Source organism: Nansenia antarctica (genome assembly GCF_963989245.1).
Source record: "Nansenia antarctica genome assembly, chromosome: 1".
Classification (NCBI taxonomy): Eukaryota; Metazoa; Chordata; class Actinopteri; order Argentiniformes; family Microstomatidae; genus Nansenia; species Nansenia antarctica.
Window position 1 is genome coordinate 44188667 of NC_137674.1, and position 25690 is coordinate 44214356.

Sequence of the window (25690 nt, forward strand, 5' to 3'; positions counted from 1 at the left end):
ATTCTTGGCTGTTTACCTGGTTGGTTTACTTCATCGTCACCCTCTCTGGTAAGCAGTAAACGGTAATTCTAGATCTTTGACTGAAACGCCCCAGGAGAACCCATTTGACAATCTGAACAGGCCACTAAACAGACCCACGTGACATACAGGACCAAAGCCAGCAGCCTTGGGCAAAGATGTCTTGTTATAACCATGTTATGGACTGTGTAAATTAATGTACAAGCATGTATGTACAGAGAATGGAGGCTTCCCAACAGTCTTTTTTGGGGGAGTGTCTGCAAATGTCACTTTAGGGTTAATGCTTGATTTATTCAAATGCCTCCAATGCCATCCAAGTAATCAAAGACGTATTTTTAATGCATCCATTTAAGTCATCAATGACATTCTTTTTCTGGATGGAACTGTCATGCCAGATTATGTCTGCCTAGCCAAATAGTGTCCGCCTGATGTAATCGATGTCTTTCGAACACTTATCTAATCTTCTTGCACTTGAATAGCATTAAGGTTGATGCAGGCTCACTAGTCAGCTATAGCTTTTATGTTGGCAGCATTCGCACCGCTAATGAATGAATGAATGAATGAATGAATGAATGAATGAATGAATGGTCTTTATTGTCATTGCTATAGTACAGGTACCAAACAACGAAATTTAGGAGGGGTGGCTCCCCTGGTGTTAGGAAAGAAAAGAAAACTAAAAAAAACACAAGAAGGGAAGGAGCTGGTTTACATAAATAGAGGCTATGTACACTATCCACTATACTATACTGTACAGATAGACGACTAGGGTTGTCATATTGCACATAGTGTTATTGCACATTCATTTAAAGTGTCGCAGTTTGCAGGCTTGAAATGTACATATTTGTGCCTCAGCACTACACCTGATTTTTTCAGTCCAGCAGCTGCCATCAATCCGTCCAGACTGTCCAGGATGTGTAATGTATGTGTAATGTCACAGAGTTGGCAAGTTAACCCACATCACATCAGCCAAAGTAGTGATAAATATAATTCCATAACTGGATACTACTTTGTTTCCAATCACAGCTAGCTAGCTTACTTACTTAGCTAGTTTATTTACTTATCAAATGTAGCTTTTATGTTTATATTTACATCAGGCGGACACTATTTGGCAGGCCGATATAATCTGACATGACAGAACCATCGGTCATAATTTGGATTAATACTGATTTGGATTAAATCTACTTCAGGTTTCCAGTTCAGCACCTTCCCACCTCATGATAACTGAGAAAAGTGCTTACTATTATTTCCATTTCCCTAAAGTTATTGTGACGTCTGAGATCTTAACTCCTCGCCATTTCTTCATTCTCATCTCAAGAATTTCTTGGAGACTTTACAATCATATTTCTAAATGGAAACACACTTAAAGGAATCTCAGTTCAGCAGGTCTGGCTGGTCAGTCGGGTTTCTCTGCCCACAACGAGGCGTGGAGGAGCAAACAGAGCTTGTTTGTTCTCTATCACTTGCTTGACAGTGAAAGTGCAAATCACCGCCATCCACAGGATCACTTAGCTTTATACTCTATTTGATACATTTCCGCCTAAAAACAAGACCCAAACTAAACTTACAGCTTATAACATGAGAAATATGATGATCAGCTACAAAAGCAGGATACCATTCGATAGGTAACACCTTGAAGTTTTGTGTGGATATGCTCAATTCATAGTTCAGAATAACATATCACACATGACAAGGAGAGAAAGTAAACAACAATCAAATTAAAGCAAATTTGGGCCCAAATATGGGCCTGTCCAGTTTAAGAGGTAACTAGAACCTCTTTAGACTTGTGTAATCACATGGATGCGGTGAGTAATTTGTTTGTTCTAATAGGATGTGTACTGTAGTGTTGCAATGGATGCTATTTTAGCCATAGACCCGTTTGATAAAAACACATCCTTGAATTGATTAGTATTTATTTTCAAAATACAGCAAAATTGAGCTGCTTTAGATCTGAACAGCTTCAATTCCAAAGTGCAAACTTCTACAATAAATATGTACACAGTATTCACAGTGAGACACACTAAAAGCACGAAATAAAACAGGCATAAAGGGGAAAGAACAATCAAATAAAAAAAAACAATCAAATAAAAATGTCAATGAAACTTGGAGTGAGTTTGCAAACTCAACAGCAAGGGTGATTCTTCAAGGAGGACAGCAACCCAAACATATGACATTCCCTGACCAATAACACCAATATAATCCTTTTGATAACCGTGAGTACTATATACAGGATTTTGATTAAAAAGAGTGGCTTGCCTACGTTGTTTCACCCCCAAAAATCATGTTTGCCGTAGACCCCTGCTGCAGTACACTGGCTTGATCTGTCCCGGAACAACTGGATGAGCATCTGACCACTGATTCATGAAGACACAGCTGTTCATACTCTCTAATTTATCAATCTAAGGAAATACACATGTGGTATCCTATCCTCCCCCCCCCCCACTTGTGCCCACTGTGATTAGTCGGATCACCCACCCAACATTAGAATAACTTCTGACAAACTGCTCTTGATCAGGTGGAACACAGTTGCAACAGCTAATGGATATTCAGGATTTAGGGTAAAGCATATGGCAGCATGCCTGAACGTATCAAAATGCCTCATAAGGCCAGTTCAGACCAAAGAGCTGTGACGAGACGAGACCATTTTAGAATGTCGCTGAGAAAAACTCAGCAACCAACGTTCTAAAACTGGGCAGCTCAGACCAAAGATTAAAGACAATTCAGACCGCTGCAACTAGAAGCTGGACGTTCTAAAATGGTCTCGTCTCGTCGCGGATCTTTGCTCTGCACTGGCCTACACACGGAGTAGGAGGACAAGGCACCAGGGGCATGAGGGACATGATCAGAATTACAACATACAGTATAAGGCAACATTTGGGCAAGGCTTTGCCTTGCATATGTAGGCCTTTGTTGAGAGTCTTAGAGTTTGCAGCTGGCCTGGGCCACTTTTGAGCTGGTCCTTCGGTTCAGGGAGCGACAGATGAAAGCTCCAGCGTCCAACAGCTTGGTCATGTCCACTCCCTGGGTTAGAGAGAGAGAAAGGGGACACAGTCACACACTGAAACAAGGAACTGAAATGTGTGTGCTGACCAGCAAAATAGAGAAATGGTACTCCTGAGATAAAATAAAATGTTGTATTTAAGTAAACACTGATGACAATGATACTTTCAGTGCACAGGAACTTCAGGCCCAGGCCCTACCAGCCTACAGTACAGAGGAAGTGAGAGAGAGAGAGAGAGAGAGAGAGAGAGAGAGAGAGAGAGAGAGAGAGAGAGAGAGAGAGAGAGAGAGAGAGAGAGAGAGAGAGAGAAAGACAAAGAGAGAGAAGAGGTAGATCCTCACCGTATGTATGCCCAGTCCATGCAGCATGTACACTACGTCCTCCGTCGCCACATTCCCAGAGGCACCCGGGGAGTAAGGGCACCCGCCCAGCCCCGCCACAGACGAGTCCACCACGCTGATGCCCATCTGGAACACCCACAGACAATATTGATGCTTGACAGAAATATCATTAAAATATCTTATACTACTACTGTTACGTATTTGATTTTCAGATCCATCATCTATCAATGAAATAGGTTTTAAGGTTTTGAAATGTTCCACCCTCTATACAGAGGTCGAGCATAATATGCTGATCTTGTTCATAGAACAATCAGAGAAGCTCAATGTGCAGCCGTCAGTTCAGGGTGATTCACCTGCAGGGCGATGAGGATGTTGGCCAGGGCCTGGCCGTAGGTGTCATGGCAGTGCACGGCCAGGGCGTTAACGGGCACCTCCCTGCTGACTGCCTCCAGCATCTCAATCATGCCACCCGGTGTTCCCACGCCAGTGGTGTCGCCCAGGGAGATCTCATAGCAGCCCATGGCGTACAGACTCTTGGCTACCTGCATGAGAGAGTCACAGGGCAATCATTGAGTTGGCGTTGCACTCGATGACCAACACCAAGTAAAATGTGGTTGGAGGATATCGCAATTTATGAGGGGAGAATAGAGCGTGCCTAGGGGAGGGTTCAGTGGAAAGAGTAGTGGGATGAATCAAAATAGAAGAGGAACTCACATGTGCCACTTTCTCTGGTGCCACCCTGCCCTCGTACGGGCATCCCAGCACACAGGACACATATCTGTGGGAACAGACAACGAAGGTGAGAGTCCTGAAGTCAAGCAACATGTGTGTACCATGACGTGCTTCTTGGGAAGAGTGCCACAATAAAGGCAATAAAATCGCAATATATACAATCACAATAACATAAGCATAAAGACATACATAAAAAGTACAAAAAGAACAACAAATAAAAAAACACATTAAGGAAACGCTAAAGAATGTTTTATGCCTGGATTTAAAGCATTCGATGGAGGGGCCAGATCTGAGTGAGAGGGGGATGCTATTCCACAGTCTGCGACAGAAAAGGCACAGTCACCCCTGAGCTTGAGCCTTGATTTCAGGACAGCCAGGAGCCTTAAGCTAGATGACCTGAGGTACCTGAAGGTGGAATTAGGGATTAAAAGGTCTGTGATGTAGGAGGGGGCCTGCCCATTCAGAGCTTTAAAAACAAACAGGAGGACCTTGAAGTCAGTCCTGAACCGCACTGGAAGCCAATGGAGAGAGGCCAGAATTGGGGTAATATGGTCTCTCTTCCGGGTACCTGTCAGGAGCCTGGCAGCGGCGTTCTGGACAAGTTGCAGGCGGGACAGGGACGAGTGACTGATCCCTGTATAAAGGGAGTTGCAGTAGTCTAGTCGTGAGGTTATGAAGGCGTGGACGACCTTCTCAAGGTCTTTGAATAAGAGAAAGGGTGACTTTTGCAATTGTCCGTAGCTGAAAGAAACTGGCTTCACTATTGTATTAACCTGCTTGTCAAACTTAAAGGTGGGATCGAATGTCACACCAAGGTTTTTGACATGGGGATTGACAAGAGGGACCAGATTGCCTAGGCTGTTGGTGATTAGATTGGTGGACGGGGGAGCCGAACAGGACCACTTCAGACTTGCTTTCATTCAGCTGTAGGAAGTGTTGTGCCATCCAACAGTTGATGTCCTCAAGGCAGACCATGAGACTTAAGGTTGCAGTGGTCAAACCAATCCTTTACAGACCCATTTACAAACCCCTTTACTCCCTATTTGTCCCCCACGATTAAAGGGGAGTACTATAGTAAACAACTGAAATTCTGAAATTGCACTGATTGGTCCAAGGGAGATGATCATTTGTAGGGGACAACCCCCTCACTGGCACGTCTTACCCCCTGACTGACACGCCTTACCCCCTGACTGGCACGACGTACCCCCTGACTGGCATGCCTTACCCCCTGACAGGCACGCCTTACCCCCTGATAGGCACGCCTTACCCCCTGACTGGCACGCCAACCTCTTTTGCGGCCTTGGTGACCTCCTCAAAGCGCTGCAGGCTCTCGTCCACAGAGCAGTTGATATTCTTCTTACTAAACAGCTCTGACGCAGCACCGAAAATGGCCACCTCTCCAGCCCCTGCCTTCACCTGAGACAACAAAGAGGTGCACAGGAAAGGCCGTTTATTGCTGTGAAATAACATGTCAAGAAGTGTATATTACAAAAACTCAAACACTTGTGCCATCCCTCTGTACACAATATATGATATTGTATACATTATTATGAATGATAGTAGGAGGATAAAGAGAGTGTGTTGAGTAGGGGTGGGCATCGACGATCGATAATTGATCGATAATTGATCGATAGGATCTTGGTCGATCACAAAATAAAACATTTGGTCAATCACCCCCAAAATTTTTTTTTTTTTTTTTTTTTGTGATCGACCAAATGTTTTATTTTGTGATCGACCAAGATCCTTATCGATCAATTATCGATCGTCGATGCCCACCCCTAGTGTTGAGTAGGGTTGCAAAATTCCCTTAAGGTTGGGAAACTTTATGATCATTTCCATTTGGAAACGTATCGGAAAGTTTCCTAAACTTACAGGAATTTTGCAACCCTAGTGTTGAGTAACAGGTACATACAGCTGCCAGGAAGCCCTTGAGATTGGGGGTGAGCACTGGGTAGCTGACACCAGGCTTCCTGTGGATCCCCTTCATCACCTCCACCTGGTCTGCCATCTGCCAATCAGAGAGCAGCACCTTGTTCAGCACTTTATGTGGAATAACACTGTCATTACAACTACAGACTATCCAGATGTCTATGTGACATCAACACATTGCATAATGGAATAGTAAATCTCAAAGCAATAGCTTCTCATGGTAGTCACAAAAGCACCTGAAGGACTGTGAGACTACCATGAGATTAAGACTGTGTTTTTGCCATTTAGCAGACACCTTTATCCAAAGCGACTTACAACAAATACAGTGGGGGAAATAAGTATTGAACACATCAACATTTTGTCCAGTAAATGTATTTACCTCCTAATTAGTTATTTTTTCTAACTTTAGTAACTTTTTCTTAGTGTGTTAGTACTTTTTTCCTGTTTCGTTCCACATAACTTTATTTACATATGGACTTTAATGTTTAGATTTTTTGTCTGGATTGTTTCAGTTAATACCAAAGTCTGGTGCAAATTTCACATGAATAGGCTCATTGGAAAAACATTTACTGGACAAAATGTTGATACTTATTTCAATACTTAGAAAAAGTATCTCTGCTCAGGCGAGGAGCCATTGGCAGTCATGATGCTAGAAGAAGTGTAGAAGTGTGTATCTGAATGGGCATGCTGTGACTTGTCTTAGTTGACCTTAGGTAACCTCACCTGTGGAACCCATTTGGGAGAGACAAAGCTTGTGGCTTCAATAACAGAGAGTCCTGCCTCTGAGAGCATGTCAATCAGGTGGATCTTCACTTCAGCTGGGACAAGAGTCTAACAATGATGGCAAGAGATATTAGCATATTATTCTCTATGACACCTTTGGCTGAGTATGTGACGCATGTTGAGCAACACACACCCGCCATAGTCATCTGTGATGAAGCACTGCTGAACAACCACATCCATATTGGATGCATCAAGTCTGAATTTGTTTTTTTGTTTTTTTTTATACATCACCTTCTCATTCTGAAGACCATCCCTGGGACCGACCTCCACTATCTTTACTCTCGCTGGGAGAGGCTTCCCTGCAGACACAGCAACCTGCCAGCAGACAGGTGGGAGATAATAGCAATAAAACACGCGCGCACACGCACACGCACACACACACACACACACACACACACACACACACACACACACACACACACACACACACACACACACACACACACACACACACACATATATATATAACTGTTCACTCAGATAAGGTATGTGGACAAAACATGGAACTGATGCAGACATAAGGTTTGATGTTTTCTTCCCATTTAGCCAGGTTAACCAATATGTCATTACTTGTAAGCTAACGTTAGCTAGCTAAACAAACAGGCAGGGGAGCTAAACAAACAGGCAGGGGAGCTAGACGCAAACAAAACAAAAGCTGTGTTGTAACAAGCCGCAACATAATAACGAGGGAAAAGAAAACGAATCTACTCACTGACGTAGCCACTGGCCGTCTTGAACTACTCAGGGCCAAGCACTGCAGACCCATTCTAGAGCAAAAAGTACTTCTGTTGACAATTCTCATTGCAGCCATGTTGCCCTGGCAGTGACGACAGTGACTTCCTGCTACGCTGGCCTGGGGGTGACGCTCTACATACAGGTAGCTCACTACCGCCACCTACTGACCTGTGCGTGGACCCACAACTGCGAATAATTCACGGGCAATTTCGGCATATAAAAATATCTTTATTGTGTGGAAATAAGTAGAAAAGCTAATAAATAAACAACCAGAATAATAATGCATGATAATTATAATTTCATTAACAAAACAATACAAATGTATTATAAAAGTGCAACAAAAATCCCACCACAGGAGGGAGAGCACTGAGAAACATTGGCAAAAAATGTAGACTCGTGAAATGCATTGAAAACATAACTATAAACTATTTTTCATTGTCACTGAGGACCCTTTAGTATCCCTGTGAAACTCGCTGAGACAACGGGTGTGAGAGTTTTTCTGAATAATGAGAAGTGTTGTTCTAACAAGCAGGAAGACAGTGACTTGAGTAGGTTTGATTCCAAATGTGTGGGGGACAATAAAGCTCAAATCCAACTTTGGGCAGAGGGTGTGGAAGTCCTCTTCTAGGGAAATGTGTCCTTCTGTAAGCGCATTTCGTGCAATTGATACAACATAGTTTCAATAGCTTTTTTAGGCTAAATACTTAAGTCACATCATACTTGCTAAATACACTGCACAGATCCTGCTAACTCCACACAAGGGGTACATGTCCTCCCCTCTTTAGTAAAACCCACAACCATGGGATGACATATAAAGAAACAAAACATGTCATGTTTTATCTATGCACATAGAATCGCTAACAAACTTTACTTTTCAATTCAGGCTCAATACATGTTCTCCTTTAAGTTACAAATTAAAGATGTACTGCTGGAAACGATCATAAGCAAGTTGTATAAATAACAAATAATGAGTTTTACAATTGTATGCAGTTCCTTGTCTTGCATATATAATGGCATGGCATTCATTTCAACACACACACACACACACACACACACACACACACACAGATACACACACACACGCACACACACACACAACCTCATTTTCACTCCAGCTCCTCATCGCTGTCCTCCACTTCCTGGATGATGAGGTCCGTACCCGAATCTTCTGCAAGGTCATCGTCATCGGTTATCAGCCAGGACCTCTGTGTCTCCCCCTCCTCCTCCCCATCCACCCCCAGCAGCAGACCATGGTCCTCATTGGCCCCATCCTGGCTGTCCATATGCGGGTCAACATATCCTGATTCCTGGATACACTCAGAGCAGAGGCGGTAGCGTCGCGCGCCCTCACACACCACCCGCCCGCTCAGCTCGGTCAGATGACGTTTACACTTCCTGCACACCAGCTTCCTGGCCTGATGTATCTGTAGACCAATCAGGGACAGACGTGGAGAGGTCACAGCTCAATCAACACTGATACCCACACAACAACAGGTTACACCTCTAAATCTGTGCATGTAATCATGAACTAGAGGATTGGCCGTCATGCCTCACAGAAGTGGCCAAATAGACAAGGCTGTGTGTGTGTGTGTGTGTGTGTGTGTGAGCGAGAGAGAGAGAGAGAGAGAGAGAGAGAGAGAGAGTGTGTGTGAGTGTTGAGTCAGAGAGTGAGAAAGTGACTGAGCGAGCGTGTGTGTGAGTGAGCAAGTGAGCGAGTAAGTGTGTGTGTGTGTGTGTGTGTGACTCACCGTCTCAAAGTGGCTGCGGAGGTGCTCCAGGCGGGTGAAGCGTTTATTGCAGGCCTGGCAGGGGTACGGCCTCTCGCCCGTGTGTGAGCGCAGGTGTCTCTTCAAGTCCGCTTTCCTCTTCACTGTGTGTGTGCAGAAGGGGCACTTGAAGCGCATGGTGGGGTTCGGGTCTGTGGAGGCACAGAGATTTCATCAATTTACCTGAATGACCTCGAAAAAGTCTTGTTTATTTGTCATTACAACAAAATGCCTGAGGCAGAGCAGGGGCCCGTTCCACTAAGCGAGATTATCTTCTAAGCCTCGATAAAGTTCTAATCGGCGATAATGTTAGCTTGCCATCAATGTGGCTCAAATAATTCGCTGTTTGGTTGCTATGCAACATATCCTTCTGAGTCAGATATAATTAGCCTGGTCGCGAGCAGGCTAAAAGACTGGCTAAAGTAATGCGTGCGTCAACATTGTCTCACAGGCGGAAACTACATCCCGAACGACAGTTCCATCAAGTGTCTTTTAGGAAATATTAGTTCCCACTTTTTACGAGATAGATAGATAATTTGATAATTTGAAAGTGTGATCGATCGATAGATAGATAGTTTGATTGTGTGATAGATAACCTGATATTTTGAAAGTGTGATAGATAGATCGATGGATAAATAAATTAAAAAGTGTAAAAAATAAAAAATAAAATAAATAGGTATGTCTATCAACTTGCATTGCTTTTGACACAGCGGTCTGGCTGGCGCAGTGGTTAAGGCAACCAGCTAGAGTTCTGAAGGTTGTGAGTTCAAGACTTGACTAAGTGATCTTTTTTTTTTTTTTTACATTTAACCGAAGATTTCATGCAAAGGCTTCAAACACCATTGTAATCGTGTCAGTTCTTGTAAATTAGCCTGCACCATAATTTTATAGCCTACATACTTTTTTAGATGAGATTTTAGATTAGATTCAGACAACGAAATGCAGTAAAAAGTGTGTCCGAAGAGGGATTTGAACCACCGTCTAAAAATTACGAATAGATACTATGGCAGCGGTCGATACCACTAGGCCATTGTGGCGTTATGACGGTTTGTAGCCTGCTGTTGATATCACCACAGTAGTAAAATTCATTTATTAAAATATGAACATATAACAATAACTGGGGCTAGTATGACCTACGCATTTAATCGGTCAGCAATTTCTTGCCAAACCATTTCCCTCGCCTTGTTAATTGCGGCAGTATTGCACTATTTTACATCTTATTTTTCCGTCTTCATAAAGATCAATAATTCGGAATGCTGCGCAAATGTAGAACCCCTGCAGAGTGGAGTATCTTCATTTCGACAGATCGACTCTTCGGGGCTCCTTATGTCTGCGTGCACGCGCCCATATAGAAGATTTGTAAGCCGGTGTTCTGTGAACACTGATGACACAATCCTGATCCTCGTTCGAGGAATCACCTGAGGCTTGAATTCCAATCCCGAGTTGCCTGATCGCCTGATTTATTTCAATCGCCGATATACTAATCCATGTTAGTGGAACGGCCCCCAGCTCTGCAACATCAATCATCAACAACAATAGAATGTACCAAGGATAATAGACCAAATATAAAACAGTAACAATAATAAAACAGTAAAAATAATCAAATAAAATATACAGGATTAAAAATGTTTAGCAGAGAGATGTTCTGTATGCAACAGGTCATCAATACCACATGTACAAACGAAGAGATTTGGTGAGGCTGCATTCTCATTTTATGCACCCAAATTGTGGAATGCACTGCCAGTTTACATTAGCGATGCAACCTCAGCAAATATGTTCAAGTCAAGACTAAAAACCCATCTTTTTAATATTGCCTTTAAATGACTAAATAATAAAATTATGGTTATGATTGGAACACTTTGAGCTGTAACGTTTGCAGGAAAAGCGCTATACAAATAAAAGGTTATTATTATTATTAATAACAAATATAACCTTGATTTGTAGAGCTGCTGCGACCGAGGTGGTCATGTACGGGTGCCATCTTGGATAGCAGCTGGAAGGGTTCATCCATATCAACATCACTTCCATCTAACACCCCTCTTCCAAATCTCACATTTTCCTCTCACCTTGGTTGAAGTGTCCCACCACCCCCACAATGGTAGGGAGGGTGGCATAGAGCTCCTCTGCCTTCTCTGCCTTCAGAGCGCGTGCCTCCTCGACCTCTGGGGCCTCCTCCTGGGTGGACGACTGTTTGCTGTTGCTCTTCCTCTTCCCCCCCCCTCTCCGTCTGCGCTCTGGGGGCGGCAGGGCGAACTGGGCCTCCCCTGGGTCCTGGCCTGACTGGAGAGGGGAACCAAGTCCTTGCTTTAGGTCTGGAGCATCCAGATCCACCACCACCTCCTTCATCAGGTACCCCGCCACCTGGGGTCTGGAGTTGTCATGGGTCCAGAGAGCTGAGGGGGGGCTGATGGAACACACTGTCGGCTGTTGTTCTACGACGTCATCGTCGTCGCCCCCCCGGGAGAAGTTGTTCTCCGACAGGCTGAGGTAGCGGTCGTCCTCGTCCTTGGCGCTGATCTCCAGAGAGGACTTGATGAAGTCCTTGCAGTAGTTGATGACGTTGTTCATCTGCAGGTAGCTGGCGGCGGACATGACCTCGATGACCGTGTGGCTGGAGAGGTCCAGGTGGCCCGAGTAGATGAAGTCCAGGATGACGGTGAAGGTGTCGGGGTTGAACACCTCGAAGGAAGCGTTGATGGTCTCGGGCCCCGGGCTGCCCTCGGCCCCCTGGGACAGCAGCATGCGGAAGTAGCCACTGCAGCCGAATAGGACGTTGCGGTGGGCCTTGAACAGCTGGCCCTCCACCAGGATGTTGCAGTCACAGAACAGCTCCTGGCGCCGCTGGTCATCCAGCTGCTTCAGCAGGCAGCTCTGGTGGTCGGCCGTGATGTCATTGTGGAACCACCGCTGGGCCTGTCTGCACCGCACAACACACACATGATGTCATATGGGACAGGCACACATAGGCTACTGTGTGTATGAGTGTATGTGGACTTAACTCACTCAAAGAATTCCAGAATTGTGGTATTGACCTACCAACAATACTTTGATTAGCTACAAAATGAAGCATCATCATTTAGGCATTTTTGATAAATAAAGTCACCCTTGACACTGTTGACAATTTGGGTGACTCGCTCTGCACTAAACTAGTTAAACTAAGAACTGACAGAATCAAGGATTTGACCCCAAGTTCTGGTGTGTCGAATGACAAAGTGAATATAAGTTAGGCTACAACAGAGCAAGGACAACAACAACAACACATGATTGCAAAAGATTAGGTAAATCGTGGTGACTTTGTATTAATTGTGCACAATTACGCCTCTTGGTTAATTAGTGATGTTTTACATTCAATAACAATTAATGCTTTTGGCTTTTCTCTCTCTACACAAATAATTAATTAGTTAATTCATCAATTTATTGATAAATGTTTCTGCCTAACAAACCCCAATTACATTTCACACACCCCAAAATTGGCTTGGTTTCACACTGCCTTTTGTTCCAACCATGGAGACGTGCCAACTCCTCAGGGATCGGCCCACAAACGCGTATCCTGTATCGTGAGTGGTTGCATCAGCCGTCAATCAAGCATTTTTTTCCATCTGAGGGGCTACACCCGACTGACTGAGGAGCATCGGGTAACGCAACCCTCCCAAAGGAAGATTGAAGTGTTCACCACTAAATATGTCACAAACCAGAGCGACAGAAATAAAAGAGAAGATGAAATGATGCGCGCTCACACTAATTGGACGATTTATCCGCTTTGAGGGATACACATAGGATATAGCTTAATATTGAAACTATTCAATATTTGTATTGTTTTTGATAATGTGTGTATATTATTGGCTGCATTTTCCACATAATATCCACATTTCGAACGATATAGACCCCGTCTAGGTCCGTCGCATCTCCACCGGAACACAAGGAAGCGATGCGGCGCCCGACAGACAGCAGCAGGACACATTTAACACCCGTTTAGAGCCGACACTAGCTGCATAAATCACACGAGAAAACCGAAGATTTCTCAAGGTTTAAATAAAATAGACTAATTCCACAGTATCCTAACATTCATTCTCCAATTGAATGCGCGTGAAAGGCGACAGCGCACCGAGAAGAAAGCGGGTAGTCGAAGCCCAGTGTCCTCCTGAGAGACGCCCACTTACAGCTCCCGCACAAAAGAATGCAGTTAAAAATGGATGTTGAAATAGAATAAGCAATATTTAGACAACGTAAGCATATTCGGAATAATATCCATCTAATATAAACCCATGGATGGACCACATTCCCTAAACACCCGATTTGTGTCCATTCATGGAACACCCCTTTCGTGCCAGAGCTCGGAGGACCGAGGAGAGGATGTGTCTGCTGCGGGAACCAAAACCCTTTTCTCAGCCATGCAGGGTCCGCAGACCCGCTTACGCCCTAACGGGCTCTTCCACGACACATCTATAACATACTCACTGGTGATTTGGTTCGCTCGTTGCCCGATATACTCTATTGGTTGCCATCTCAGTCATAATTTCCATTTTTATATTTTAGTTGGCAAATACTCTTTCCTTGCTTGGGGTACACATTCACACTTCCTGTTCAGCCCTAAAGACCGAAACCCGTTTGTTTGACAAAAAAAACTGGCTGTGCTGACGTGGGTGTGTAACTGATCGCCCGAGGGCCAAGGAACCATTTAAAGCACAAGCGCCCCTTTTCGGGTATGAAGTCCAGAGACTACTAGAGTAGAACACCACTTCCCATTTTACATTCATGAAACACAGAATAATATAATTACAACTACACTGAACCCTTTGAAGCAATTTTTCTAGGGTCAACTACAGTTTATTACTATTCTATTTTATTATTAATGCAATGCACACCTCTGCATTTCATAACAAGGCAATGCAGACCCCACACCAAAAAACACACATTTTTACACCATACCACATCATACAATAACTTTATTTTCCCGTTTTTACGTCTTAAGTTATTACATAATTAGACATCAATGAGAATATATTAAAATGACAAGACAAACAGTAATAACAGATTTATCCAATGTCTAACACAAGAAGTGTTATGAAGTTATAGGAAAGACGGCTAGAATCAAAACGCAATATAAATCCGCTATGAAATATAAATCATTTATTTTGTCTTGAGGTCTTTCAGACTCTTCATGTATGAAATATGATATGTATATATAAAATGAGGAACTTCATGGATTGCTTTGGCCCTGTTGATTAGGGGTAAAGATGGGACTCTCTAGGAAGAGCACTGAGGAACATTTCATGAAGATGGACCGTTGGTGACGAATCCGGACGGGTTTTTAGACTGCCAGCGCCACAGGTCCTCACCTATGGAGACAGAACCATGATGAGACATGACATCTATAGGACTGTGTGGGAAAAAATAAATATGTTGGCGCGATTTAATAAAAACAAACAGTTGAGATGCGGTTTATCTGCGATTTTCTGATATGCTCAAAATAGAGCACTTCCTCTGACTTAAACTAACAAAGATACAGATTGAGGTTGATGTGGTCAACTTACACATTCTCTCCAGGTCGAAGTCAGCTTTCCACCCCATCTCCTTCTCAGCCAAACGAGGGTCAGCGTAGCAGGATGCTACATCCCCTCCCCGCCGCGGGGCGATCTGGTATGCGATCTGTAGAACACATAATCACCATGAGTACAACCACCCCTTTCAGTGAAATGGTTTGGTCTGAAAGGGGGTGATATTTTTTTTTGCAGAGAAAAGGCAGTAATCTACACATTCCTGGAGGTCAGGAGGTCATGAACCTTGATCTATCGAGGCTCTTAATTGTTGACCTCTCTCCCTATCCGGACCCTAATCTTAACCCGTTCCATAATTTCCTTCCTTCTTGTAAGGCATCTAGTGGTTACTGTCACTCACCTCCTTCCCTGAGGCCTTCTCCATAGCCTTCACCATCTGGAGCACAGAGTATCCCGTGCCTGTTCCCAAGTTATACACCTAGAGAGGGAGGGAGGGAAGGAGAGAGACAGAGACAGAGAGAGAGAGAGAGCAAGAGAGAGAGAGAGAGAGAGAGAGAGAGAAACGCATTAATGGAAAATAAATGGTGCCCAGGGACTGCAAATGATAATGTGCATCAGATGTCAGTTGTGTGTTGTGCATTGTACCTGTCAAATAAACTAAATAAAAACATTTAAAAACTAATAATAACACGTGGGAGAGTTGAGCAGCCTAATTACCTTGCATCCACAATGTTCATTCAGCTTCTTGAGGGCAGCTATGTGTCCTTTAGCTAAATCCACAACATGGATGTAATCTCGCACCCCTAAAACAACAAAACAATAAAACCACACCATGGCTCAATCTTATTCAGCTTTGGAAGCTACCCTCCAAATGCAACTATGCTCAATTATTTCTAAATTCCTATTTTTGATGTGAGCAGATACCATACAACACCATTACCTGTTCCATCGACAGTGTTGTAGTCATTCCCAAACACACTGAGGTGTTTTCTTCTCCCAATGGCAACCTAAGAGGGGTTTGAGAACAGAGAGGCAAAGTTCAAGTTCAAGTTTATTTGTCATTACATCATATACAAGTATGCAACAAAATGCTTAAGGCAGAGCAGCACTGCAACATCATTCGATATCAACAATAGAATGTAATCAGTATAACAAATAAACATAAATAAAACATTTTAAAAAGCACTAAAAGTAGTAACAGTAAACAACAGTGAATAGAGTAAAGAAAAATATACAGAATAAACAGAATTTTGTAGCAGCAGTAGATAAGTAGCACCTAAAGTGAAGTTACTTGAGTAGCAACGTTACTTGAGTACCAAATAAAAACAAATGACAGGTGACATGACTGAGTTGAAAGAGGGACACCTCATCGCCCTGGGACAACAGACTTTGCTTGTCATTACCTGGGCAACATAGGGTAGCAGGTTGTTGGGGATGCCCTGAGGGTCTTCTCCTATGAGCCCAGAGGAGTGAGCTCCGATGGGGTTGAAATACCTCAGGAGTACTGCGTTCCAATCCTGGTGGTACACAGAATAGGCGGGTGGAGGGTAAGACACAGTGTCTATGTAACCCAGTTGAGAAGGTAAAAGTCACTCACAAATATCCTCCCTGACCATGCTGTCTAATTGCTAGCTTTTCAATAGCATAGCTGGTTTAACTAGTTTAGCTGGTTTATCGGGTGTTCGAGGAGATGTGTGTGTGAGGTTCTCAAGTTCGAGGCTCAGTCGAATGGCGGGGGCTACTGGTTGCAACAACTTGACATCTGTTTCGTCTACAAATACACCAAAAACACCAATATCCACTCTCCAGACTGATCGACAGTACCTTCTCTGCCTTACACTGGTCCACGATCATCTCCTCTATGAAGTACTTGGTCTTGCCATAGGGGTTGGTGCAGCCCCCCACCGGGTGCTGCTCGTCTATGGGGAGGCGCTGGGGGTCTCCGTACACCGTGGCTGAGCTGCTGAACACCAGATTGTGCACCCCGTGAGCCTGCATCAACTGAGAGACATGCAGATGCACACACACACACACACACACACACACACACACACACACACACACGAAACACGACACTCTCACACACACACACACACACACACACAGACACACAGACACACAGACACACAGACACACAGACAGACAGACAGACAGACAGACAGACAGACAAACAGACAGACAAACAGCAGCCGTTGAGACAGCAATCAGAAGCGCACACACACACCTATGCACACAGACGAACATTTGGAGGCAGACTTTGGATGGTTGCAAGCAACGTGCATAAAAACAGGTCATCATACAGTCAAAAGTCACACATAGTACTACAATGTTACTAAGTGAATACACACTATCACTCATGCACGCAAGCATCATCAAATGACAACACAGAATGGCTGGGCCATGGCCCAGGTACTATCACTCCAAACATGCCAGGCAAGCTGAGAGAGGAGGGGGACAGACCCTGTTCAGACAACAACGTATGTGTTCACTTACCTCAAGCAAGTTAATGGTTCCGGTGAGGTTGACTTTATAGTACTTCAATGGTTGCTCAACAGACTCACCGACAGCCTTGAGCCCAGCAAAGTGCATTACAGCACTGAACGAATGCTGTTGAAGAGGAAGAGACAGATAGATAGATGAGTAAACACCTCATACGGGTTACGGTTAGGCTTAGACAAAGAGGGAGTGATATTTAGAGTGTTTAGAGCCGAGAGGAGACGCAGACCTTTTTGAAAAGCTTCTCCATCCCTGGACGGTCCAGCAGGTCCAGCTCATGGAACTCAATGCTGGTGTCCAGAATCTTTTCTATCCTGCACAAACTCTCTGGGACATCCCCCTCTCCTCCACACACCACAGGATATAAGGATATGATCAAGACATGCATGCTTGCATACACACACATACACACGCTCGCACACACACACACGCTCGCACACACGCACACACACGCACACGCACACACACACACACACACACACGCATACACACGCACACACACGCACACACACACACACACACTCACACACTCACACACTCACACACTCACACACACACACACACACACACACACACACATAACACTTACCTCGGACAGCATTGCTGAAGTTATCTATGACCACAGGGCAGAAGCCTGCTTCAATCAGCTCAACGACACAATGACTGCCGATGTAGCCACCTCCCCCTGTCACCAGAACCTTCTGGGCCATCCTGACTGCCTGTCTGACCAACACAGCACACATCAACCCCCAACAAGACACCTGAGCACTGTAAGTGGATTTAGAGATACTCCCAATCCGAAGTAAACTCAGTGTGGAATCACAAAACAAGAATTCACGCAGTAAGCGACTGTGTTCATCGTAGTTTTGTTATGATGACTAAGTTGACCTCTTTCATGAGAATGTCATCAGTGCTTCAGCACTCACAAATGTATGACCCCACCCATACCTGGAAAGGCTTGTCAAACAAGAGGTCTGACGACAGTGTGTGGGCCAACTATTTATCTATCAACGCCCCACCAGCAGCCACACGTCACCACCGTGTAAAGCACCTGTGTCTCTACTAATACTTTCTCCTTTGCTTATAGAGTTTCTGAGTTAGGCTACTCAATAACTACCACATACCTCACAACATTATACTACTTGCTCATGCAACTACAAGGCTCTTGACCTCATCTGAACCCTGATGTACTATGACACAGGTTTATTTTATGTGCAACTGTTTTATTTTATTGTGGTACACAGACAAAAAGGTAACAAATGTAATCACATGACATGGTTTTTGATCAGGTGACATAATTGTTCATTCAAGGCTCATAGCTTTTACATTTAGTAAATGTAAATGTAAATGATTTACGGCACTTTTTTGGCACGCCTTTATCCAAAGCGACTTACAACAAATACATTTGACTAAGTAAGTTAATCATCTATCCATCAGTCATAGCAGGAAAAAGTAATCTATGCTCGGGCCAACGGCCTTTTAAAAAATGAACAGAAGAGAAACTGTCCTGGGGGTAGGGGGGGTGTAGGCTAGATGTTTCAGGAGGGACAGGTGATTGCTTTTACAAACAACATTGACATCTCCTGTCAATGAGACACTTATCCTAAATAATTTTCGTAGTGTCTTTCTGTGTGTAAAAAAATATTAACCACCATCGCCAGATTCTGATCGCAAAGATCTGTAGTTTAAAACGTTAATCACACTGGAACCAAGGTAGGATAGTCTCTTACTATTGGACTGCACTGAATGAATGATTCCACTGTCAACACAGGTAAGCTCACTAGCTGGATATCTGGAATATACTTACGTTATACGTCCCTAGGACTTCGGAATGATCTTCACGGACAAGACGATGAATACAGTACAGAGACGGAGGTGAAAGACTCTCAAGAAAGGACAAAGTTATCAACTGCGATAAGAGCTTTTCCGATGGAAAGTCTACATATTCCTGGCTTCCTGTTCGCTTCAGTAAAACGTGGAAGCTGCGTGACGTCCGAACATTCACATATGACTTCCTGTAGTTGTTTTCAAATTAAAAGTCTTATCAAACAATAATCCACCCCTCTCGTCCCCTGTTCACTAGAGGGGACTTTTATTTTGACAGCGGCTGCCGGATACCTTGAGACCAAATAGAAGTACGATAGGTGGACGTCGTCCAACCAGGAAGCCTCACATGCTCTGACGTCAGACACCACTCTTCATACCACGTCACCGACCGTTCACACAGTGCTATTACTGTATGGGAGCTATGAGCGTCTATGCCCATATTCAATGGACTGAAACTCAGGGGAAAAGCGCGCATTCATTGAAATAGACCTCAATTAACCTATGTTTGTTTTACAAGTTCATGCATTTCATGTACCCTATACAAACAGTAAAATGTGAAAAAGTTGGGAAATATTTAATATAGATTTTTAAGAAAGATATAGATAAAGGTGATGTAATTGAACCAAAAACAATGTAAATGTAACTTTGTTATCATTTATTTAACCAAAAATTAACAAAGATGCCAATTCCTACTGAAGAAAAGGTTAGGACACCCTATGCCCTAATAGCTGATGCTTTTTTTCATCTACGGAATATTGCAGAAGTTAGAATTTTCTCCGGCAAGCTGATGCAGAAGTGTTAATGCATGCCTTTGTTATTACACGTTTGGACTATTGTAACAGTCTCCTTTCTGGTCTTCCGAAGAAAGCTATTGGCCAGCTGCAATTAGTCCGCATTAGTCAATTAGTCCGCAGCGAGAGTTTTAACCAAAACAAGTAGACAAGCTCATATAACTCCTATTTTAGAAACTCTACACTGGCTTCCTGTTAAGTTCAGAATAGATTTCAAGATCCTTCAGCTTGTTTATAAAGCTCTCACTGGCATAGCACCAGAATATTTGAAAGACCTTTTGCTAGCATATCAGCCCAATAGAGCTCTCAGGTCTCCTGATGCTGGTTTTCTCTGTGTACCACATGTACAAAAGAAGAGATTTGGTGAGGCTGCATTCTCATTTTATGCACCCAAATTGTGGAATGCACTGCCAGTTCACATTAGGGATGCAACCTCAGTAAATATGTTCAAGGCAAGACTAAAAACCCATCTTTTAAATATTGCCTTTAAATGACTAAATAATTAAATTAAGATTATAAAAACCCATCCTTTTAATATTGCATTTAAGTTACAAAATAATTAAATTAAGATTATATAATGATTAAAGCACTTTGAGCTGCAACGTTTGCAGGAAAAGCGCTATACGAATAAAGTTATTATTATTATTATTATTATTTGGCTGAAATAACCTCAATTAGATGTTTCCTATAACTGTCTACCAGCCACCTCCCTTTACACCAACAGCTGTGTCTCCCGCCACCCCTCGGTCAAGCTCCTGAAGTTTGCAGACGACACCACCCTGGTGGGCCTCATCTCCGGGGGGGACGAATCTGCCTACAGGGCTGAGATTGAGGGGCTGCAGAGCTGGTGCAGTTTAAACAATCTGGAGCTCAATGCTCTGAAAACAGTGGAGATGGTGGTGGACTTCCGTAGGAAAGCAGCCCTGCCCCCTCCCATCACGCTGGGAGGTACCCCGGTGGCCTCCGTGGAGTCATGCCGCTTTCTAGGCATGACCATCTCCCGGGACCTCAAGTGGGAGCGGAACACCGAGGCCCTCACGAAGAAGGCCCAGAAGAGGATGTTCTTCCTCCGGCAGCTGAGGAAACTCAGGCTGCCGAGGTCCATGATGGTCCAGTTCTACACGGCCATCATAGAGTCCATCCTCACCCACTCCATCATCACCTGGTTCCCTGCTGCAACGACCAAGGACAAGGCCAAGTTGCAGCGGGTGTTACGTTCAGCAGAGAGGGTGATCGGCTGTCCCTTGCCCTCCCTCAACTCCCTGCATGACACCAGGGCTCTGAGGAGGGCAAGGAAGATCATGGCAGACCCCTTCCACCCCGGCCACGGCCTCCTCACCCTGCTTCCCTCTGGAAGAAGGTTGCGGCTGCCTAAGGCACTGAAAGCCCGCCACAGGCTCAGTTTCTACCCCTCAGCCGCCAGGCTGATAAATGACTCTCCCCCCCACCCCCAAGTCTGCCCAGGACTGAATATGCACTGGACTCACTGTAAAAACTCTGCACTGCACTTTATATTGCACTATCCAATGCACTGTTGTCTGTCCTGTGTTGTCCTGTTTTTTGACACGTGAAAAAAGTATAAACGCACTTACTGTAATGTCGAAGCAAATTCCTATATGTGTATGCATAATGGCAATAAACGTTATCTGAATCTGAATCTGAATCTGAATCTGAAGCCTCTGACATTGACTGGTTTTCCCCACTCCTCCATGCAGAATTCCTTCAGCTGTGTGATGTTTGAGGGGTGTTTTGAATGCACAGCCCATTTCAAATCACCCCACAGCATCGCATAGAATTAGAATTCAGGCTTTGACTTGGCCATTCCAAGAACTCTCTTTCTTTTGAGCCATTCCTTGGTGGATTTACTGGAAGGTTTTGGGTCATTGTCATGTTGAATGGCCCTCAGTTTCAATATTTTGGACAGATGGTCTCACATTTTCCTCAAGCACCCTCAGATAATAATAAATAATTCATAGAGGATTCTATGATGATGAGCTGGCCAGGCCCTGTTGCAGCAAAGCAGCCCCAAACCATGACATTTCCACCCTCATGCTTCACAGAGTTGTTGTTTTTCTCAGTTTTATTTGTTTCGTCATCTCCATCTCTTAATATTGTTAAAATGAATATAAAATGTCCATATGTTTAAACATGTTGAAATAGACAATGAGTTTCATGGTGTGTCCTATCTTTTTCACATGACTGTACATGGTACTACATGGAACATCATTTGTGTTTGGCTTGCTAATTAAATCTCATTCTAGGACATGACTTTACTGCCAAAGATTGATCACATTTCAACAAATTATCCAGAGAAACACATGCACACACACACACACACACACACACACACACACACACACAAACACACACACACACACACACACACACACACACACACACACTCTCTACATGCTCTGAGGGCAAACCAGTGACTATTTGTGTCATGAATGTTCTCATATCGAATCCAATGCCATCAAAATAAAATTAAAAAGTCCATAAACAGTGGAACAGTATAGTATCTCTTTGTGTTTTTAATAATTAGATTACCAATTCAGAATAAAAAGCATATGTTCTACAATACAACTGAGAGGTATTGAATAACACTCTCATCATCCAGTCCGATTTACTCAAGAGACACAAAGTGTTGCCAGACCCAGGAATTTCACACTAGTCCACGAGAGAGAGAGAGAAAGAGTGCTCCTCTCAGGGAGAGTAAAAGAGATGCACACCACAATCGAAGAGATGTCAAAATAAAAAAATCCACACTTTTATGTAATATGTGTGGGTGTCTGTGTGTTTTGGTGTGTCATCGGTATGAGGTTGTCATGTTCTGGACAGGTTGTCAGAGTAGAGGTGTCCACATCAATGCCTCTATAAAATGCAGATTCCGTGGAATTCTTTTATAAGTTGTGCCATTTTTGGAACCCTGTGCGCCAGTTCCTCATTGCCTAGGAACACTGGCACATGAAGAAAGGCAGCCACATTGTGAAGGAGGAGAGAAGAGAAGAGAGAAGGAGGGAAGAGTCAAACTTTTAGGGGGTAAGTATCCTTACACCCACTTCTTTGCCTGCATACTGTAACAGTAGAAAACGAGGAGCAAAGAGATATTTGAGGGATGTAAACAATAAAAACACAGCTCTTGGAGGAAGCACAGACAATAAAACAAATAAAAAACACAACAAATTGGAAGAAGACATAGTGGCACAGAAAACAGAAGGGAACATTTAAAACTCAGAGGAGGAACAACGCCACTGGCTCTCAGGAAGAAAAAAAAAACTGCCATATCCATTTTCACTCAGCTATTGACTGAGTCAGAGTTCTGGACCCACAGAAACAGCCAATACAATTTGGAGCAGCAAATACTTTGAGGCTACTCTGGTTACAGCGTATCCACCCTCTGTAGGCTGTTGTCTCCACAGAAGATATTACTCCATCTGTGTCTGTCACAGAGAGAAGCGTGTGAGTGTGTGTTCCTGGTGGTGGTGAAGCAGATGCCATGGCCTGGGCCGGGGTGTGGTTGTTCCTGTGTGTGTGTGTGAGTGTGTGTGTTCGTCACCGTTCCCTTGGGGTCCCACCTCAGCACCGCGGCTGGCTGCGTCTGTGGGAGGAGGGTGACGGCTGTGGGGAGTGTGAGAGGCAGCGCTGCCCACTGGCGCCCCCCGACTGCCCGGCGGGGAGAGTGAGGGATGGCTGCGGATGCTGCGAACAGTGTGGGAACGTGGAGGGTCAACGGTGTGACCCGGACGGCGCCCAGGACTTCTATGGCCGCTGCGGAGAGGGGCTGCTCTGCCGGAGGAAGACGAGGAGAGGTCGGAGGGGCCGCATGAGGGAAGACCCCGAGCCAAAGTGTGTGTGCCGGGCGCAGGGTCCCGTGTGCGGCTCTGACAGACGCACCTACTCCAACCCCTGTCAGCTGACAGAGGCAGCCAGTCGGAGCGCTAACCCCCTACTGCTTACTGGACAAGGACCATGCTACTCTGGTGACTACACTCTCTTCTGACTACATCTTTAGTGCGACTCCAGTAAAGGCTATGCCGACTGAACTAATAACGGTCTTAATGGGTAGTTTCACCTCAGCATGGTTGAAATCATTCTGTTTCAGAGATGCTGTTTGGATGTGTTCTGTGAAAACACAGCCTGTTAGCTTGGAGGCTAATGTGTCCTTCTCTGTCTCTCTATCTATCTCTCTCTCTCTGTCTCTCTCTCTCTCTCAGCCCCTCGCATCTCCAGAGCCCCCAGAGACCTGTCCAACTACACCGGGAATGACATTGTGTTTGGATGTGAGGTTTCCGCCTTCCCTCTACCCAACCTGAGCTGGAGGAAGAAGGGGAGTGACAACTTCCTACCTGGGGACGACCCCCACATCTCTGTCCAGGTCGGATGATGTCACCGTCTCACCATTTATTGATGTGTCAGTTCACTGTAGCTTTACATTCCCTCATTGTAGTTTGTCTTGACTCTGTCTCCTTGTTTATTTATGTGCCGTGTGTCTGTTCTTATACCCAGACTCCCTCCCTCTCCTCCTCCCAGGTTCGCGGTGGTCCCCAGCGCTTCACTGTCTCTACCTGGCTGCAGATACAGGGTCTACACCTCTCTGATGCAGGGGTTTACTCCTGCATCTCCCACAATGCACTGGGAGAGGCGTCTGCCTCGGCCCATCTCACAGTGCTCAGACAGGGTGAGTCGGGGCGGTAAAACTGTATACTCATAATTCATACTAATTGGATATTAACCTCCCAGTAGCATATTGTAACAATCTATGCTAACGACATGCAGGAGACTCAATGCATCTCTGCTGTCATGCACCTCACTTGCACAATCTGTGTAATATTTTAACACCGCATGTGTATGGATTTGCATAGATCACAGTTATTGAAAAACAGGTGCTTACATTTTTCTCTTTTGATCTGTCCAATCAGAGGTGAGGATGTTTAAAGACCAGTTGGAGGAGGAGGAGGAGGAGTATTTCTATGACGACACTGAAGAAGGCAGTGATGATGGGCAGTCTGGAGACTACCTGGGATGAGTCTGTGGAAGTAGAGGAAGGGAGGGTGAGGGGTGACTATGATCAAAAATAGTCATACATGCATACTATGATGTCACATGTTATCCATTTTCTAGTTTATATTTTGATGTATCACACATGTTATCATAACACTAATTGAATAAAACAGTCTTGTTCAATTTGTAGTGAAAGTTGTTTTCTTAACAGAAAATCATTCACGTCTACTCTATATGTAGTTCCAATTTAAAACACAAGAGGGTGTAATTTCCAGGTAGGCTACTCAATGGCTCAATGGGAGTCTGTGTGTGTGTGTGTGTGTGTGTGTGTGTGTGTGTGTGTGCGTGTGTGTGTGTGTGTGTGTGTGTGTGTATGAATCCATCTTCAAGAACCAAGCATGGCATAAATCAATGTGTAACATGTTATGTATGTTACTGTACAGATATTCATGTTGTAATAATACATGCACAATAACAACCTTATGAACCTTACACAGAAGGTCCTGTGTCTCCACATACTGGAAAGCTGTTGAGAAATGGCAAGCAGTTGTGAGCTGCTGTGAGTGAGCTCACGCTGACAGAAAGTTGGGAAAATGATCAGAAGGAATGAGGGTACTCAGCGAGAGAGAAAGAGAGAGAGAGAGAGAAAGAAGAGAGGGGGGGGTGACTCACTGAAAGACTGGAGAATGAGAGAATCCATAGGGACTGTGTGTGTGTGTGTGTGTGTGTGTGTGTGTGTGTGTGTGTGTGAGTGTGTGTGTGTGTGTGTGTGTGC

At 44.3% G+C, this 25690-nt stretch overlaps 4 protein-coding genes across 5 annotated transcripts; 1 reads left to right on the forward strand and 3 right to left on the reverse strand.

The window, feature by feature from the left end:
• Positions 1 to 1924: 1924 nt before the first annotated feature.
• On the reverse strand, positions 1925 to 7618 carry hmgcl (3-hydroxy-3-methylglutaryl-CoA lyase). Its single transcript, XM_080550447.1, has 9 exons — positions 7514 to 7618; positions 7033 to 7116; positions 6742 to 6849; positions 6002 to 6097; positions 5357 to 5505; positions 4072 to 4135; positions 3711 to 3899; positions 3358 to 3483; positions 1925 to 3036 (listed from the first exon to the last, which is right to left on the reverse strand). The coding sequence occupies exons 1-9, from the start codon at positions 7610 to 7612 to the stop codon at positions 2935 to 2937; spliced, it is 1017 nt and encodes a 338-aa protein (XP_080406573.1). The 5' UTR covers positions 7613 to 7618; the 3' UTR covers positions 1925 to 2934.
• Positions 7619 to 7956: 338 nt separating this feature from the next.
• Positions 7957 to 13871, reverse strand: zbtb8a (zinc finger and BTB domain containing 8A). Its single transcript, XM_080544765.1, has 4 exons — positions 13761 to 13871; positions 11369 to 12219; positions 9285 to 9454; positions 7957 to 8960 (listed from the first exon to the last, which is right to left on the reverse strand). Exons 1-4 carry the CDS (start codon positions 13823 to 13825, stop codon positions 8643 to 8645), a joined length of 1404 nt encoding a protein of 467 aa, XP_080400891.1. The 5' UTR covers positions 13826 to 13871; the 3' UTR covers positions 7957 to 8642.
• A 389-nt stretch (positions 13872 to 14260) lies between these two features.
• gale (UDP-galactose-4-epimerase) lies at positions 14261 to 19247 on the reverse strand. Of its 2 annotated transcripts, none has more exons than XM_080550584.1 (11): positions 19104 to 19247; positions 17886 to 18015; positions 17526 to 17638; positions 17294 to 17407; positions 16625 to 16801; positions 16204 to 16317; positions 15741 to 15807; positions 15518 to 15603; positions 15201 to 15278; positions 14837 to 14951; positions 14261 to 14641 (listed from the first exon to the last, which is right to left on the reverse strand). In XM_080550584.1, the coding sequence occupies exons 2-11, from the start codon at positions 18004 to 18006 to the stop codon at positions 14574 to 14576; spliced, it is 1053 nt and encodes a 350-aa protein (XP_080406710.1). In that variant the 5' UTR covers positions 18007 to 18015; positions 19104 to 19247; the 3' UTR covers positions 14261 to 14573. The 2 variants fall into 2 exon arrangements, with proteins under 2 accessions (XP_080406710.1, XP_080406709.1); XM_080550583.1 differs by having other exon boundaries at positions 17526 to 17641.
• Positions 19248 to 23410: 4163 nt separating this feature from the next.
• On the forward strand, positions 23411 to 24940 carry LOC308169863 (kazal-type serine protease inhibitor domain-containing protein 1-like; the record flags this gene model as incomplete). Its single annotated transcript, XM_080544597.1, has 4 exons — positions 23411 to 23894; positions 24129 to 24289; positions 24421 to 24592; positions 24834 to 24940. 4 exons carry the CDS (start codon positions 23411 to 23413, stop codon positions 24938 to 24940), a joined length of 924 nt encoding a protein of 307 aa, XP_080400723.1.
• Between the last annotated feature and the right edge of the window lie 750 nt (positions 24941 to 25690).

Excerpts from the sequence above, each read along its gene's own strand:
- hmgcl (XM_080550447.1), bottom strand. The coding sequence starts at position 7,612 with ATGGCTGCAATGAGAATTGTCAACAGAAGTACTTTTTGCTCTAGAATG. Across the intron at positions 6,098-6,741 it reads CTCCCAAATGGGTTCCACAG|ATGGCAGACCAGGTGGAGGT; the intron begins GTGAGGTTACCT and ends TCTGATTGGCAG. Across the intron at positions 4,136-5,356 it reads GTTGGCGTGCCAGTCAGGGG|ATATGTGTCCTGTGTGCTGG; the intron begins GTAAGGCGTGCC and ends CTGTTCCCACAG.
- gale (XM_080550583.1), bottom strand. The coding sequence starts at position 18,006 with ATGGCCCAGAAGGTTCTGGTGACAGGGGGAGGTGGCTACATCGGCAGT. Across the intron at positions 15,604-15,740 it reads CAACACTGTCGATGGAACAG|GGGTGCGAGATTACATCCAT; the intron begins GTAATGGTGTTG and ends TTGTTGTTTTAG. Across the intron at positions 15,279-15,517 it reads ATGAACATTGTGGATGCAAG|GTGTATAACTTGGGAACAGG; the intron begins GTAATTAGGCTG and ends CTCCCTCTCTAG.
- zbtb8a (XM_080544765.1), bottom strand. The coding sequence starts at position 13,825 with ATGGAAATTATGACTGAGATGGCAACCAATAGAGTATATCGGGCAACG. Across the intron at positions 9,455-11,368 it reads GGTGGGACACTTCAACCAAG|ACCCGAACCCCACCATGCGC; the intron begins GTGAGAGGAAAA and ends GTGCCTCCACAG. Across the intron at positions 8,961-9,284 it reads TCCGCAGCCACTTTGAGACG|ATACATCAGGCCAGGAAGCT; the intron begins GTGAGTCACACA and ends ATTGGTCTACAG.